Consider the following 14,016-nt stretch of genomic DNA (forward strand, 5'->3'; position numbering starts at 1 on the left):
AGTATTCTGTTTTGAATAAATATAATTCTTCTAAGGCTTTTTTATTCCTCTCAGAGAAGACTAATTGGTACTCTTTCAGCTGTAACTTTTGGAAATCGGTAGGCAGCTGGTCTTTACCTCGTACCATCGACAAGGTTAAGGTTATGGAAACTTGTGCAATAGGCAAAAAGCTTAGACAAGTATGTGCTATTACAGTAAATTTCAAACTCGAATTGGAACTAGACAAAGTTTTTCGCAAACTACATGTTATCCACTCCTAGGATTAGCTATCGTATTTCTTTGAAAATAACGGAGACACTTTTTATTCCGTCAGTCTTAACTGAATGATTTTCGATAACACTGCATCATGGGATCATATTCAGAACTCTGCTATTGAGCAACAAACATTTAGATGCTTAGCATACATAATCTTTGATCCCTAAATAGGAAGCAGTCTACTCCTTTATTTATTATTTTTTAAAAGATAGTTTGATGCCTTTAAGAAGAAAGGAGATTTTTTTTTCACATTTCCCTTCACTTTTAACTTTATTATATTTTTATTTTACTTAGATAAAAAAAATAAATAAACACCGTTTATGGAATATTTCGGATTTTACAGAAAATTCGTTTCGCAAAATGCCTAAGCCTCAGTTTATTTGACTAATTTTGTCCATCTGTCACTCCGTATGTCCATATGTATTTAACAACAACACTACGTTGACTAGACGTGTTATTAAAATTTGGTGTTTGAGATCTTTACTGAAATCAGTCTAATCTGCTCAATTTTGGTTTCAGTGGAAAAATTAAATAAAACAATTCCAAATTTTGTTTAAAAAGCACAAGTAAATTATTACGATATGTTAAGTTCAAAACAGCTAAGTGGGATTCAGTTGCTGTGGTGATGATGATGGATGGCGTCACTCTATAGTCTAAAAGAATGCTATCACAAAACACACATTTTAAAGATTTGCACTTTTTTTTTTTTAACCACGTAGGAATCATAGGATTTAAGATCTGCTGAGTTAGATACTTAATATTTCACTTCCATTCTTTCTGTTTTCCACTCTGTGTTTCACGTTTTCTCTTCAAAAGATGCGCAGACACGATGATTTAGGCACGAATCGTGAATATGACAGTGAACTTCCATAGAATTCAACAGGACGACTATTTCTGGTTGTTCTGAAACTTAGTTCTCCTTAAGATCTTTTTGGATTTTTTTAAAACTCTTTAAATGATAATAAAAAAACAGCGACACGCTCCCCTCCGAAAGTCTTTTAGCTTATAATACATTAGTAATGGAATCGTCAGTGGCCAAATGTTGGATAATTCGACCACGTCGTGCCTCCAATAGCGGTGCGGTGGTCTTACACTGGGCGTAAGTTCTCCTGTTACTTGGAGAGTGTATACGCTAACCATTTGGCCGCCGTTTTTCATTTTGTAATGTTTTGTCAGTCACCGCCATGTCTTCTCACGGAATTCAACTGCAGTTGAAGAGTACAAATAATACATTACGTCGAACCTCTGTTTCGTACAGTCGAGGGATAAACGTTTTCTCACTGCACCCTAGTGAAACAATATACCATCATCCGATTTTTATGGTCAGAAAGGATTAAACCTTTCAATAGTTAACAAGAACTTGAATTCGGTATAGGGAAAAGTGTATGAATGGAGGGAAACATTCAGAAGAGAAACTGAAACCTGGTATTCCCAGTAAACTCTATATAGAGTTTACTGGGAATAGTATTTTATTTACATCACGACGATTCTCGACTTCGTTCAGGCAATGCAATGATAAAAATGTCTGAACATTTGACGAACTTAAATTTTAAATTCTTTCCCGGTTACCTTCGAATCTAGACTGTATTATTTATTGCCTCTTTTTTGATGATCGAAAGACAACAAATAATATTTCACAATAATGACTAAATCAAACGAGCTGCGTGTGCTTAGATACATGGACAACCCAAAACTTCTTTTCCGATAGTATTAAGAAACTTCTGGATTGATTTAGTGCATTGGAAAAGTAAGGAGGAGAAGACTATGCTAAAAATAATAATACTAAATGTCTGTACATTTCATCTTTTTAGATTTAATTAAAAAATTGTCTTTACGTTTTAATTTAACTGTGAATTTATTTCTACATTTTTAATTCATCTCTGTCGGGTCCCTACACGAGGACGAAACATTTCGATATTCCCAACTTGTACAGCTAACGGCAAACATACACGGACGACTCGTGATCTTGTTTGCGTTGTTGCTAAGTCAACTAATCATGGTCTCTCTCTCTCTTCCGTGTCACTCTTTCTTTCATTCGCTTGTTATCTGTTTTTTTTTCTTTTTTTCATCTCTTTCTTCCTCTCTCTCTCTATGTGTGTGTGTGTGTGTGTGTGTGTGTGTGTGTGTGTGTGTGTGTGTTGACGATGTCTGATTGGCTGATTAGTGTTGTTAGCAGTGGTCATTAAAACAGCAACCCACTGACCAGATTGCTTTTCCCACAGCTCGAGTTTCACGTGGGTGACAGAATGCGACTGTACCGACTGGGAGATTGGGATTCGTAGCGGTAGTCCATCCGAAGACAGTCTTCTGTTCTCTTGTTCCAACTGCACCTCCGATGTTAGGGGCTCTTGTTCGAGTTCGTCGGCCGAAGAAAGTTCCGAGGATGAAAAACACCCCAAGGAAGACAAACCTCCCTCTACCATTACCACCTCTGACGGAAGCAGTCTATCACTCTCGGAATGCTCTTCGAAGTCGGGTCTGGTTATAAACGAACTGTTTCCGACAGCGGATAATAAATCACCGCGCACCGAATACCTCGCGACTGCAAGTGAGGAGCTCGGGGACGCCGAAACCCAAGAATACTTTGATTTAGAGGAGGAGGAAGAGGACAGCGTGTTTCCTGGTGAAGGTTCCGACTCTCCTGCGGATATCAACTCTCTAGAAGATTTAGAGCGCGTCACCACTCGTCTGACTGACGGCGATGACATTTTGGAGTGCGAGCGTCACCGCTCGAAAATTGATGACGATATTGGACAGTTCGCCTCTTTCCCGTCTACCATTAAATGTAAAGTATGGAAAAGCAGTCCGTCAGATGACATCGCAACCAATTCTATCGAATCGGAAAGTTTAATGAAAGAACTGAATATTAAATCAGCTTCCGCTCCACTTCTGAGATCGTGCCGCCATCTAGCGACTAATGGAGAAAATGGCAATGTTAAGTGTCCGATCGATAAACATCACTCATCTGGTAAAGCAGCTGAGGATACAAAGGTATGTATAATTATGAAAAAGTTGTGTAGATTTTTACTTAATTAATAATATGACAATTTAAGCATATTGTCTAAAGATTATCTGTTTTAATATAGTCATGAAACATTACAACCAGTGTTCTAATTAAGGAGGGAACAACTCCCCCACCAGTGCAACAGTTTATACAAAATTCGTTAAAAATATTTTTGTTAGCCTAAGTATTTATTCATTAGCATACTGTTTTTCAGTAAACACGTTCTAAATAGAAATTAAAAACTGATAGGCATACTCAATTGGAAGGTGTATGTGATTGGTATTCAATTCCACACAAAAGTTTGGAATTGTCATGTAACATACCTCTTTATGGCACGAATTTCCTATTCAGCGCATTTCTAAAGACCGTTTATATGTTCTAATCCTAGCCACGTGATTACGTTTACTCTATAAAATAATTATTAATTTTGTAAGAGAAATATTAACTTCTTGTTATACAATAGTACATTCTGTCTATACGAGTAGTCAAGTCATAAAATTAAACGAAAAGAAGTTTAAAATATTTATTTAGGCAAGAATCTGTTTCTTCCTTCTAAAAATAAACTTAATGAGTTTGATGTTCAGGCGTAGTGCTGCCACCTGGTGAGGGATAACTGAAACAACTTACTCGCAACCAGTGCCATAAAATAAGTAAATATGTAAGGAGGAAAAAAAAAAAAATGAAGATTCCTACATTGCAGGGCTATGGAATCTCAAATTTTAATTTTCCTGAAAGTGAAACATTTAGGATACTTTATAATAAATCATAGATAATTTATTACTATAATGAATATTTACATCTTAAGTGTACCAGGGATCCCGAAGTAGCACGTGTTTGTTTCAAATGTTTTTTTTCCCCTTTTCAATAAAGGAAGAGGGAAAGCGGGAAGATTTGCGAATTCTAAATTTCTTTGTCTGCATATTTTATCATCTTAAGGTGGCTAATCCTTGTCAGTAATTATTTTTGAGAAAAAGGGAAAACTCCACCAACAGTAATAAACGACATCTACAGTACTACCATCCCAGATGTATCATGCCGGTTATTCCCTTATGCTGTGACGTGGCAGGTGTTCTCTGTGAGTCGAAGTTGCACTTGCTAGTCTTCCTGATGGATGAGCTTTTGCTAGAGTCAAGTAGGGCTTTACATCCGCAGACAGACACACCAGTAGGAGATGATTAACACCATATTCCTCCACTCTCGCCACCTGGTGGTCATGGCAAAGACAAGGCATGTAGTATATGCACGTGAAAGATCGAATTTCAAATACGCCTCCGCTATTTGACAACAGCGTTATTTTCAGACGAGTTTTTCTCCTCGTCTTTTAGTGACTTAATGATGATCATGTTAAAATCGAGTTGCAAATAGCTAACGGTGTTGTGTGATTAGCAGATGACAAGGAAGCAGTCGAGTGTGACGACTTACCCAAGGATGAGTGGCAGCAACAGTGAAAGGAAACACGGCTGCTATCTGTTTGTTAGCAAGACACGATGTGGACATTTGAGAGGTTTCAAAAATGACATTTTGGATCACGTGTTTTGCATTAAACTGTAGGTCATTAGGACAAACTTCTCGACTCAATGCTTAGTTGTTGTTTTTCTTTTGATGAAGTTAAATTAAGATATTTTGCACATGTGTAATTAGATACATTGGTTTCGAATATAATCTGTCTGACAAATGCATACATTTTATAATCCTTTCATTCATCTGACAAGATTGGCGAATTCTAATCGTTTGGTATCTAAGCAGTTGTAATTTATGTTCTTTTAACTGATACATACAGACTAAATATTTTATTGGTCTATTAGTAACAATGTCTTGATTTATTACCAAATAAAATATAATTTTGCTAGATTATAAGTAACATGATACATAGACAACTTTTCAATTACAAGAACGTTGATTATTCGAATTTTTTTTATCATCAGCAATTGATTAAAAAATTGACTTTGTGATAATAAAATTTGTTTATATTCAAATAGTAATTGCATCATTAAATTTAGCATTTCATTATAGGTAATTTGTTTATCAACAAACCTCCCCCCCCCTCTTCTAAACACACCATAGGTTATCATAACAAAATTTTACGAATTATTATCATAACAATTCCTCTCAAATTTAAATAAATTAAAGTAATAGTTTAGTAAATTAAATGTGTTTTCCTGTTTTCAATTGTTGCTATTAAACTCCTACTACTTAATCTCTCTCTCTCTCTCTCTCTCTCTCTCTCTTTCTTCATAGACTTTTTGACCAACCTAAATTTACGCTATTTCTCAAGAAAAAGTTTAAGATTGTGCACATTCTGTTTTCACACATAGTAATTAAATTGAATTAAATAAATTTTTAATTATTTTGAAAAATAACAGCTTTTGTTTTTCGAAAAACGTCTAATTATTCAAAAAAATCAAAAAATCCATCTGGGACCAGATTTTTAATATTACTCTGCTTAAAAGACATGATCGCAGAAGAGTGAATATATTTGCCTTGTATTAATACTTTTTTTTAGGGGTTTTTCACTGATTGTTTTGAGCTTCTTGATTCTTCTTATAGATGCAAAAAATGGTGTGGAAACTTAATATCAAGATAACTCATGCCAAAATAATCTCACATAAGGAAAATGAATGAACATTCGATATTTTCTTATCGTTCTCTTAAAATAAGGGTAAATAGTGTTTAAAATATTGTTAGAGGTATCGCTAGAAAACTTTGCTCAAGCATTTCTCTTCACCGCTTCATGAATGAGCAGTTTCTCTGTCTTTTTTTTTTTTTAATCGCTTCCCACTTGAACTTTAGCTCAAAATCACGTCCAAACTAAATTTGGCATTTAAAACTTTTCGATATATATATATATATATATTTAAATTCCTGCTGCTCAGGAGTATGGAGCACTTCATGCAATTTATCTCATTTCTTTTTTCAAAATCATTTTTTAAAAATTATTTGAACAAAGTCTTTCACGCCTCCGTTTATATCGGTGACTGAAGACTGTAATATTTAACAATCACTTTCTCCACGAGGTTCTATTTAGGAAACTTGAAAATAAAATCTAATCCATAGGAGGATGGAGCTCCTGTCACATAAGATGCCATTGTTTAAGTATGTAAAACAAAGGCCCATTTGGAGGGAAGAGTAAATGTGTATTTATGAATAACTTCAGGTCGTTAGTTTTGCCACCCGGGGAGGTGTAAGAGACTTTGCAAGTAAACACTGTTTAGCTATGGGTTGGGCTGTCTTCTTAAAAGTGTCTAGACAAGCTCTCTGAAGGCTAGACATGTCTAGAAACTCTGTCCAACCTGTTGAGAAGTGATTTGTGTAAACTTGACATTCATATTCTCAACCCGATGTTTAGAACTTTTCTATAAAATGGAAGATCTGACACAAGTAGTAACCATCCAGAAAATTTATCGGATTGTTCTGACTGAGTGGGTATTATGAAAAGAATTGGGTCCTCCAAATAAAGCAATAAAGCAGCATGCTTTGTTGTTGTTGTTATTAATATTATTATTATTATTTAAGGTTATATTGTTTTCATAAGATTTTCGAAAATCATAGATAGGTGGGCAATTTTGTTCACCCCCCAAAACAACCCAATAATGTCTCAATTATAAGTGAAGCTGGAATACTTGAATGTGTATTAATTTTTACTTGTGAAATATTTTTCTGACTACTATCATTGACTCAAAGCAATGTAGGACTACACTACAAAAATCTTAAAATGTAGACCTCGGAGAGTTGGCGTAAGAAAGAAGAAGAGATCACATTTCTCGCTAAATCTTTCAAGTGTTCGAATCGACTCGGTGTGGTTGGGGAGAGTTAAGTGGATCTCCATTAAAATTAATTGGTCAGCCCTGTTGAAGTGTGAGTTCTTAAGGGGGGGGGGGTGAAACTAAAACATTGCAAAGAAAGCGTCTGTGATAGTCTAGCGAGAAGTAAATAATAGAAGGCCCCACTTGACTTGCTTTCTTCCCCCCCCCCTTCAGAATTACTAAAGCTGGTTCCGAGGGGAAGAAGCAAGAAGTGCATTGAACTGAGTACGGAAAGTAATATTTTATATAGGAAACTACTTTATTGATTTTGGGTTAAAAAAATAAATAAAGACTTCTAAACCTCGAAACAGATGAGCACTACTTGAAAACTTTATAAACCGTTGCTCTATAGGATAACCAATCACAGTGAAGTAGCGGGGCGGGTAGGTAATGCACAAAGCACGTGACACAAATTGTGCCAGGAACTAAACAAGTTCTTAAAGCAGTGACATTCTGGCCTGTTGACCTCCAAGTGGAGTTTTGCCCTCACTTTCTATGCAAACAAAACTCACCGAAGATATTTCTACAGAAGCGATCCAACTTAAGGCGTTGTATATCTGACGACACAACGCGACGCCACTCCTGAGATCCCGATGACTTTTAGAGGGTTCTTTTGACGGGCGGCTAGAAGGTGAATCGGCATAGACTACTGTTATGCTTTTTACGATGACCTCCCGTGTAGAGAAAGCGTTCCTATTGTCGTGGTCGGTGTCAGAGAAGGCGTTAAACTGTGAAGAGGTGTAGGCTGTCCTTTTTGGCCCAAACTCTCCCTCCCCTTGTGTTCCCTGTGGTGAACAAACAGGGCAAGAAATCGCTTCTTGGAAGAGGACAGCAGGATACGACCTACGATACTTTTTCCCACAGTGGGAGCCGATTAGCTTCCATTCGATGTGTTCCTTTGTATTGAAAGACAGCTCTCGAGACCTTAAAAAAGGAGCCCCCCCCCCTCTTTAGCTTGTAGTGGGAGGTTTTGCATCAATTGTTAACGTGACGGCAACTCTTATCCCTGGGTGGTCCAAAGAGAACTTATTCGATCTTCGTTCTAAATGAATTAAAGCAATTAGTCTACGCAAGCCTTCTCTGCGTGAGAGCACCTAACCCCGTCGTTCTTAGCCTTGAGGACTTTGTACTAAGGCTGGGAACTGTTCCAGAGGTCTACGTCCCTGTGTGCTCGCGTAGCAAGCTTATAACTGTGGCAATTATTATTGAATTTTAAAAATATTCTTCTAACAATTGACTTTTCGAACAATGAATTTTAAAACAAGTTTTTATGAATTTATGTCGGAGGTTTCACGAATTTTCTTCATCAGATTTATGAGTATGAATCATATTCATATTCATTTCCTTGTCTATATTTCAAGCAATTCATAACAATGCATTTCTTAAAGAAGCTTTACTCTTATTTCATATTTTAAAACGCATCAGTATGACTAAGAGGGTAATGACTCATGCGTCCATGAAATTTACAGGAACCAAATATATATGAACAGGCACATGGCGTAATACTTTCCTGTTCCCATAGCAACAGTAGGTTTTGCTTCAGTGAGAAGTAGTAAAGTAAGTTCTTTCTCGTTAGCAGACAAGATGTAGCAGCACAATAGGATGCAAGCCATTTCAGATATTCTGCATTCGAGTCCAACTTGCTCCACAAATAATTCTTTTGAATTCCAGGATGGGGAGACGAAATGGGCATAAAAGATATTTCAGTGCGCCGTGAGTGCAAAATAGCTAGTTTTATAAACGCATTTTTTAATGTTATTCACATCCTGCCTGTTAAAAGTGTAATCAGATAACGTCTGGCAATATTTTAAGTGTATAACATTTCTTCATATTTGCTTTGTAGTCACGAAAGCTATCACTATTTAAATCATTGCATTTAAAATCCACATAATAAATAAAGGATTCGTTTATATAATAAAATTTCTGTTGTGGAGTTTATGTAGAATCAAGGATCAAAAGTTCTTCCTTTTACATCTCGTTGTCCATGTGCAATACACGAAGGACTAGAGGAGGAATGTATAACGTCAGGTGCTTCACGCATATTCCGCCCACCAAGTTCAATAAGTGTTCTACCACCCACACTTCTTGCGAGGCAAAATAAAAGAGATTTTCTATTTTAGAGATGCTTACATCTTCCGAGCGTCAGAATAGTGAGCGGCTGGCTGGCGAACAAACCGAAGATAACTGACGATAGTATGTAGCATCGACGTATTTCTGCTGATGCAACAATTCGGTTTTTTTTTTTTTTTCATCGCCGAACATCATCAGAGCCATTTATGCTCTCACCTACCACTCTAATTCACATACTAGAAACAAGAATAATAACTGAAATAAATGAACTTTTTTTTTTATTTTCATTCGGTCCTAGAAATATTTGAATTTATAACAAACCACTATAAAATAAACGACTGAGTAAAAATACTTCAACAAAGTGCAGTGATGCACTTTTTTTCTTCTTCCAGTTGTCATAACGGGTTAAGAAAAAAAAAAAAAAAAAGAATTCGTTCTTCGACATTTAAGGTCTCGTATTATTCCACTGTTGAGCGAAGGGCATGGGAAGGGGATGGTTCTCCAGATGAATAGAACACGCACTCATTCGTCTCTCTAAAGTGGTCATTTAGTGAATTGCCTCTATAACAACGGCAGAATAGAAAACGAGGCGCGCACTTGAATACAAAGACAGTACGAACTTGCACGTGCTCCTGTTGTAAGGATGGGGTTAAGACTTGGCTACCTGCCAGCATACAAGTGGATACGAGAATCAGATAACGAAGGAATATTGAACACTCCTCTCTCTCTCTCCGTGTGTGTTTCTCTTTTTCTTTTCCCCGTTTTTCCTCCTCCTTCTCCTCCCCTACCTCCTTTCCAATTAGTAACCCTCGAGCAAGCCGGGAGAGTAGGTTGTGCGATCTGGAACAGATTAGTGAACTCCTGTTATTATGGTAGACATCTTCGGCATACGTTGTAGTATGTGAATGGCTGATCACATGACTCCTGACGTCAGTAACCATTAATTGATAGATGTAACGTTTTATATATATATATATATATATATATATAAAAGACGATGGTAATCATAGCTTTACGAATCTAGAATAAACTACATCCGTACTAAGAATAGCTACCTGACCCGGTGTAACCTTGCGAGATAGGTTAGATGAACTTTCTGATGATGAAAAAAAAAAAAAAAATCTACTGAATTTTCTCTGTATTAGTATCTATAATTCATGTATTATTTAAAAATACTTAACTGGATTAAAACACTGGTGTCTAGTAACCAACATCTATCGTCTGAACTTCAAACAAAAAACTTTTATTCTTCGTTATTTACCCTTTTCCACTGTTTTCTTTTGAAGTCTCCTTCTATCCCAGCTATGTGTGGGTGTGGGGGGGGGGTATAGAACTTTCCATACATCTATTATTTAATAGATATTTAAATAGAAAGTTAAGTGATAGAATTACGATTGTGGTGTTTGTTGAGATTATTAGGATTCCATCTTAATAGGGTTTTTGTTTGGAGATGAGTAATACACTCGACTTTGTTAGAAATGATTTTTGCATTACAAAACTGCACTGAAGTTTTGCAGTGCAAAATTTGCGTGGTAGTTTGAAAGATGTCATTACTTCAACAACAATTTCTAAATTCCAGAAACCAGAGTAAAAAATTAGTTCGACCATTTTTGTGTGTGTACATAGTGGAGTTTTAAGTAGCTGTTTGAGAAAATTTCTCAATTGCTGTCCTAATGGTTGATTTATGGCAAATTTGTATTTTAATTCCAATATAGATTCCATAATGTAGATCTATCCATGACATTGGATGAACGCACTTAATCTGGTTTGGCATAAAGCCTTAGTGAGGTTTTTCCATTGGATAGTTCTTGATCTTCAAGTGTCTTTATTTATAATACTTGAGTATCAGCACTTTCTTTAGGATTTTCAGCCAATTAAAAGATTACTATTCAACGGTGCACGCGATAATCTCATATAGTCACTCAAAGTGAGTGACCTAAAAGAGCAAGGATGGACTGAAATTCAGAAATTTATTTGCATTATTTTTACTAATTAGTACTGTTCTTGTTGTTGCTGTTTTATTATTTTTCGACTTTCATATGAATCTACTTGTACATTCTCAACAATTAAAGCAGTGATGTCAACCACATGACGGCATCTACATCTTTACTAACTTCCTGCTTCCTCGGCTCACTTTTTTACATATGTTGTTGTTGTTGTTTAGGAAGGACATTCAAGATTTTTCAAAATTGGGTTAATAATGCAACCTTAATAACTATTTGCAGAGAAAGCTCGGGGAGGGACTTTTTAGCAACGCAAGTAACAACTATTACAATTGAATATCGTGTCATGTAGAGATGTTTGAAGAGGGACATACTTTTTTTTGACAAAGACAAGATCCAGGAGAGTATATATATTATATATAATTTTCACTCATTTCTTCTGAAGTCATTCTTGAGAACGGTTTTTACAAATCTTTTCTTAAAAATCACAAGTAATGAGTTCAAATGTTAATGCATTTTAACATACAATCAGTCGACTATGATTTGAGCTAAAGACTTTGATGGAGTAGCTAATCCTGAGCTCGTTACTTAATGTCAAAGAAACGATTAAATGCGTTGATGTAATGTTTCGCATGGTTAATTGATCTTGTTAAGTCGACCAGTTCTTCTCGCACCCACTGACTGAACTTAATTCAATCAACCGGTTATATTCAGCTGTGCAAAACTTTTACAAAGACAAATGGGATAATATGTTTCTTAGCTGGCTGACAAACAAAAATCCATCCGACTTTAAAGCAAATTTGCAGCCATCGTCAGCTCATGCGTCTTACGTACGATCCCTTCACATACACTAGTGTTTACCGTCACCGTCAAGTTCCGTCTTGGCAGTCTGCCCTCTGGTAGTTAGAGATTGATGGAGTCACTAAACTGCTGCAGCTTCCAGAGAAAGAGAGGTGAATGTCATCGTGTGTTTCTTCTCTTCCTTGTGAGCTCACTCCTTGAGATATATTCACCCAGTTCTTTGGCAAACCACATTCTCATTCGGCGTAGTTGGAGTTTTCTTATGTTCTTTCAAATGTTTTGTTGGAAGAATTCCGTTGATATTTTGCTGATTATCGATTAAAATTTTATAACTTTTTCTTGCATATCAGTATTGAGTATTTATTCAGTTAAGAACCAATCTCAGTGTGATTTATGAACCAGCTTCCAGTATAGTTACTGCCTTAAATCTGTGTTAGCACCGTTTAAAATGCAAAGATATGTTACTGGCCGCTTAGGATCTATTATTGATATTTATTTTCGTTTTATCTAGATCTTACCCAATACGGATTATATGCCTACATCACATGAATTTGGTACAGTGGGTGGGCTAAGGTTTAGATCACTGTTTCTTAAACTGTGTTCCGCGGAAGAGCATACAAAACTTGTGTTAGATGAATGGGAAAAATACTAATTTTTATTAAGTTGACTTAGTCCTAGAACAGTTGTGTTATTTTATTATTTGTAATATTATGTATCACGTTTTCTTGATTAAACTATTTTGCAATAATAATTCATTATAGTGATTCCTTTCTGGCAATTTTTATGAAAATTTCCATGCGGATTCCCCCGAAAAAAAAAAATTATGTGGGATTCTGCAGTCTCAGAAACTTTAAGAAACACTGGTTTAGATAACTGCTCTTAGAGACAAAATGTAGAACTTTTTTTTTTTCTGAGTACATCAGGCCACCAATATATATTAGCGGTCTGTAGTCTCACATCGGGAAATAAAAATCATCTGTCACCTAAAGGCTCCGCTCAGCCTGGCTGGCTGAGCGAAGAGCGACCAGACCTACAGTTAGCGCCTCCTTAGCGACAAGATCCTTTAGTTGAAAAGAACTTGAATTAAATCCCATTCCATCCTCGTAGATCTTTGAAAATAAAAGGGAACTCAACCGATCTCGTACAGATGTGGCAGGTTTTCTTTCCTCAAACATGGAGACATAATGTAGAACTTTTAAACAATGAGTAGGTTTAAAACTGGTGCTGTCCTCACCTGTATGGAGTTGACTTACGATCTGTATACCTCTGCTAAGTAATTATTTTAGTTGCTCATTGGGAGCTGATAACATGAACGCAAATATAAGCTTTAGTTTCAAGATTATTCGATCGGTAAGGAAAGGTGTGCATTGGACGTTCAATGTACATTGAACGTTGGTGGGTTCAACAGTCTTCCGTATACACAAGGATTTGAATACCACTAACATTTAATTAATGTCTTGTCTTAAGGAACTATTTGTTAAGTGTATATATTATAAGCAAAGGTGCTTCACCAGATTTCAAATACTGAAGTAGTGACCGAACAACATTACAACGAATCCACTCTTTTTATCGTTATGCATTCATAGCGTCCTCTCCTCTTCCTTAAGTGCAGGTGTTCAGTCTTTCAGAGGTGTGTGTGTAATATGAATTCATTTAGAGGGGTTTTACACATATGACCTTCTACATGACCTCGCAATCGCCTTCACTATTTCCGGGTACTCCAGAAATAATTCACTACTGAGATCTCTAGAAGTGGGATGAACTCGGGAGGCGTTTTATTTATGGGCTAAGCAACAACAAGGCGATGACACAACCCCCGTGTCATACAGGGATGCGAATCTAATCCTGACAGATTGTACTGACACCTGTTAGGTGGTTCTAAGCGGCGCGACCTACACGAGTTGATTGAAGAAAGTTCTATGTAGGTCAGCTACCAATACCTCGATTCTTCCTCCCACTGTTGGCCTTGTTCCACGTGCTTGTCATACATACACACATATACATTGGCTAGCGTTTGTATATCTGTACTTCCCTGCGTATCTTACTTGGTTGTCACTACACACCCTGAATTTGTGTGGGCCCTTCATTGATATCTGATTGTCCTCTCTGTACTAACTCACTTCCTTTTGGCCTGGAGCTT

General features: G+C 36.4%; 1 protein-coding gene across 1 annotated transcript in view; it reads left to right on the forward strand.

Moving 5' to 3' along the window:
* The window catches only part of LOC150104184 (rho GTPase-activating protein 7-like), a 372,722-nt gene that overhangs the window by 81,379 nt on the left and 277,327 nt on the right, over window positions 1-14,016 (forward strand). Inside the window, exon 5 of the mRNA XM_090397299.1 lies at window positions 2,478-3,246. Coding sequence (XP_090253425.1) covers window positions 2,478-3,246 — 769 coding nt within the window. The remainder of the gene's footprint in view (window positions 1-2,477; window positions 3,247-14,016) is intronic.

The sequence above is a fragment of the Typopeltis vanoorti genome, chromosome 8 (genome assembly GCF_054136105.1).
Source record: "Typopeltis vanoorti isolate ZY-2024b chromosome 8, IOZ_Tvanoo_1.0, whole genome shotgun sequence".
NCBI classification, from domain to species: domain Eukaryota; kingdom Metazoa; phylum Arthropoda; class Arachnida; order Uropygi; family Thelyphonidae; genus Typopeltis; species Typopeltis vanoorti.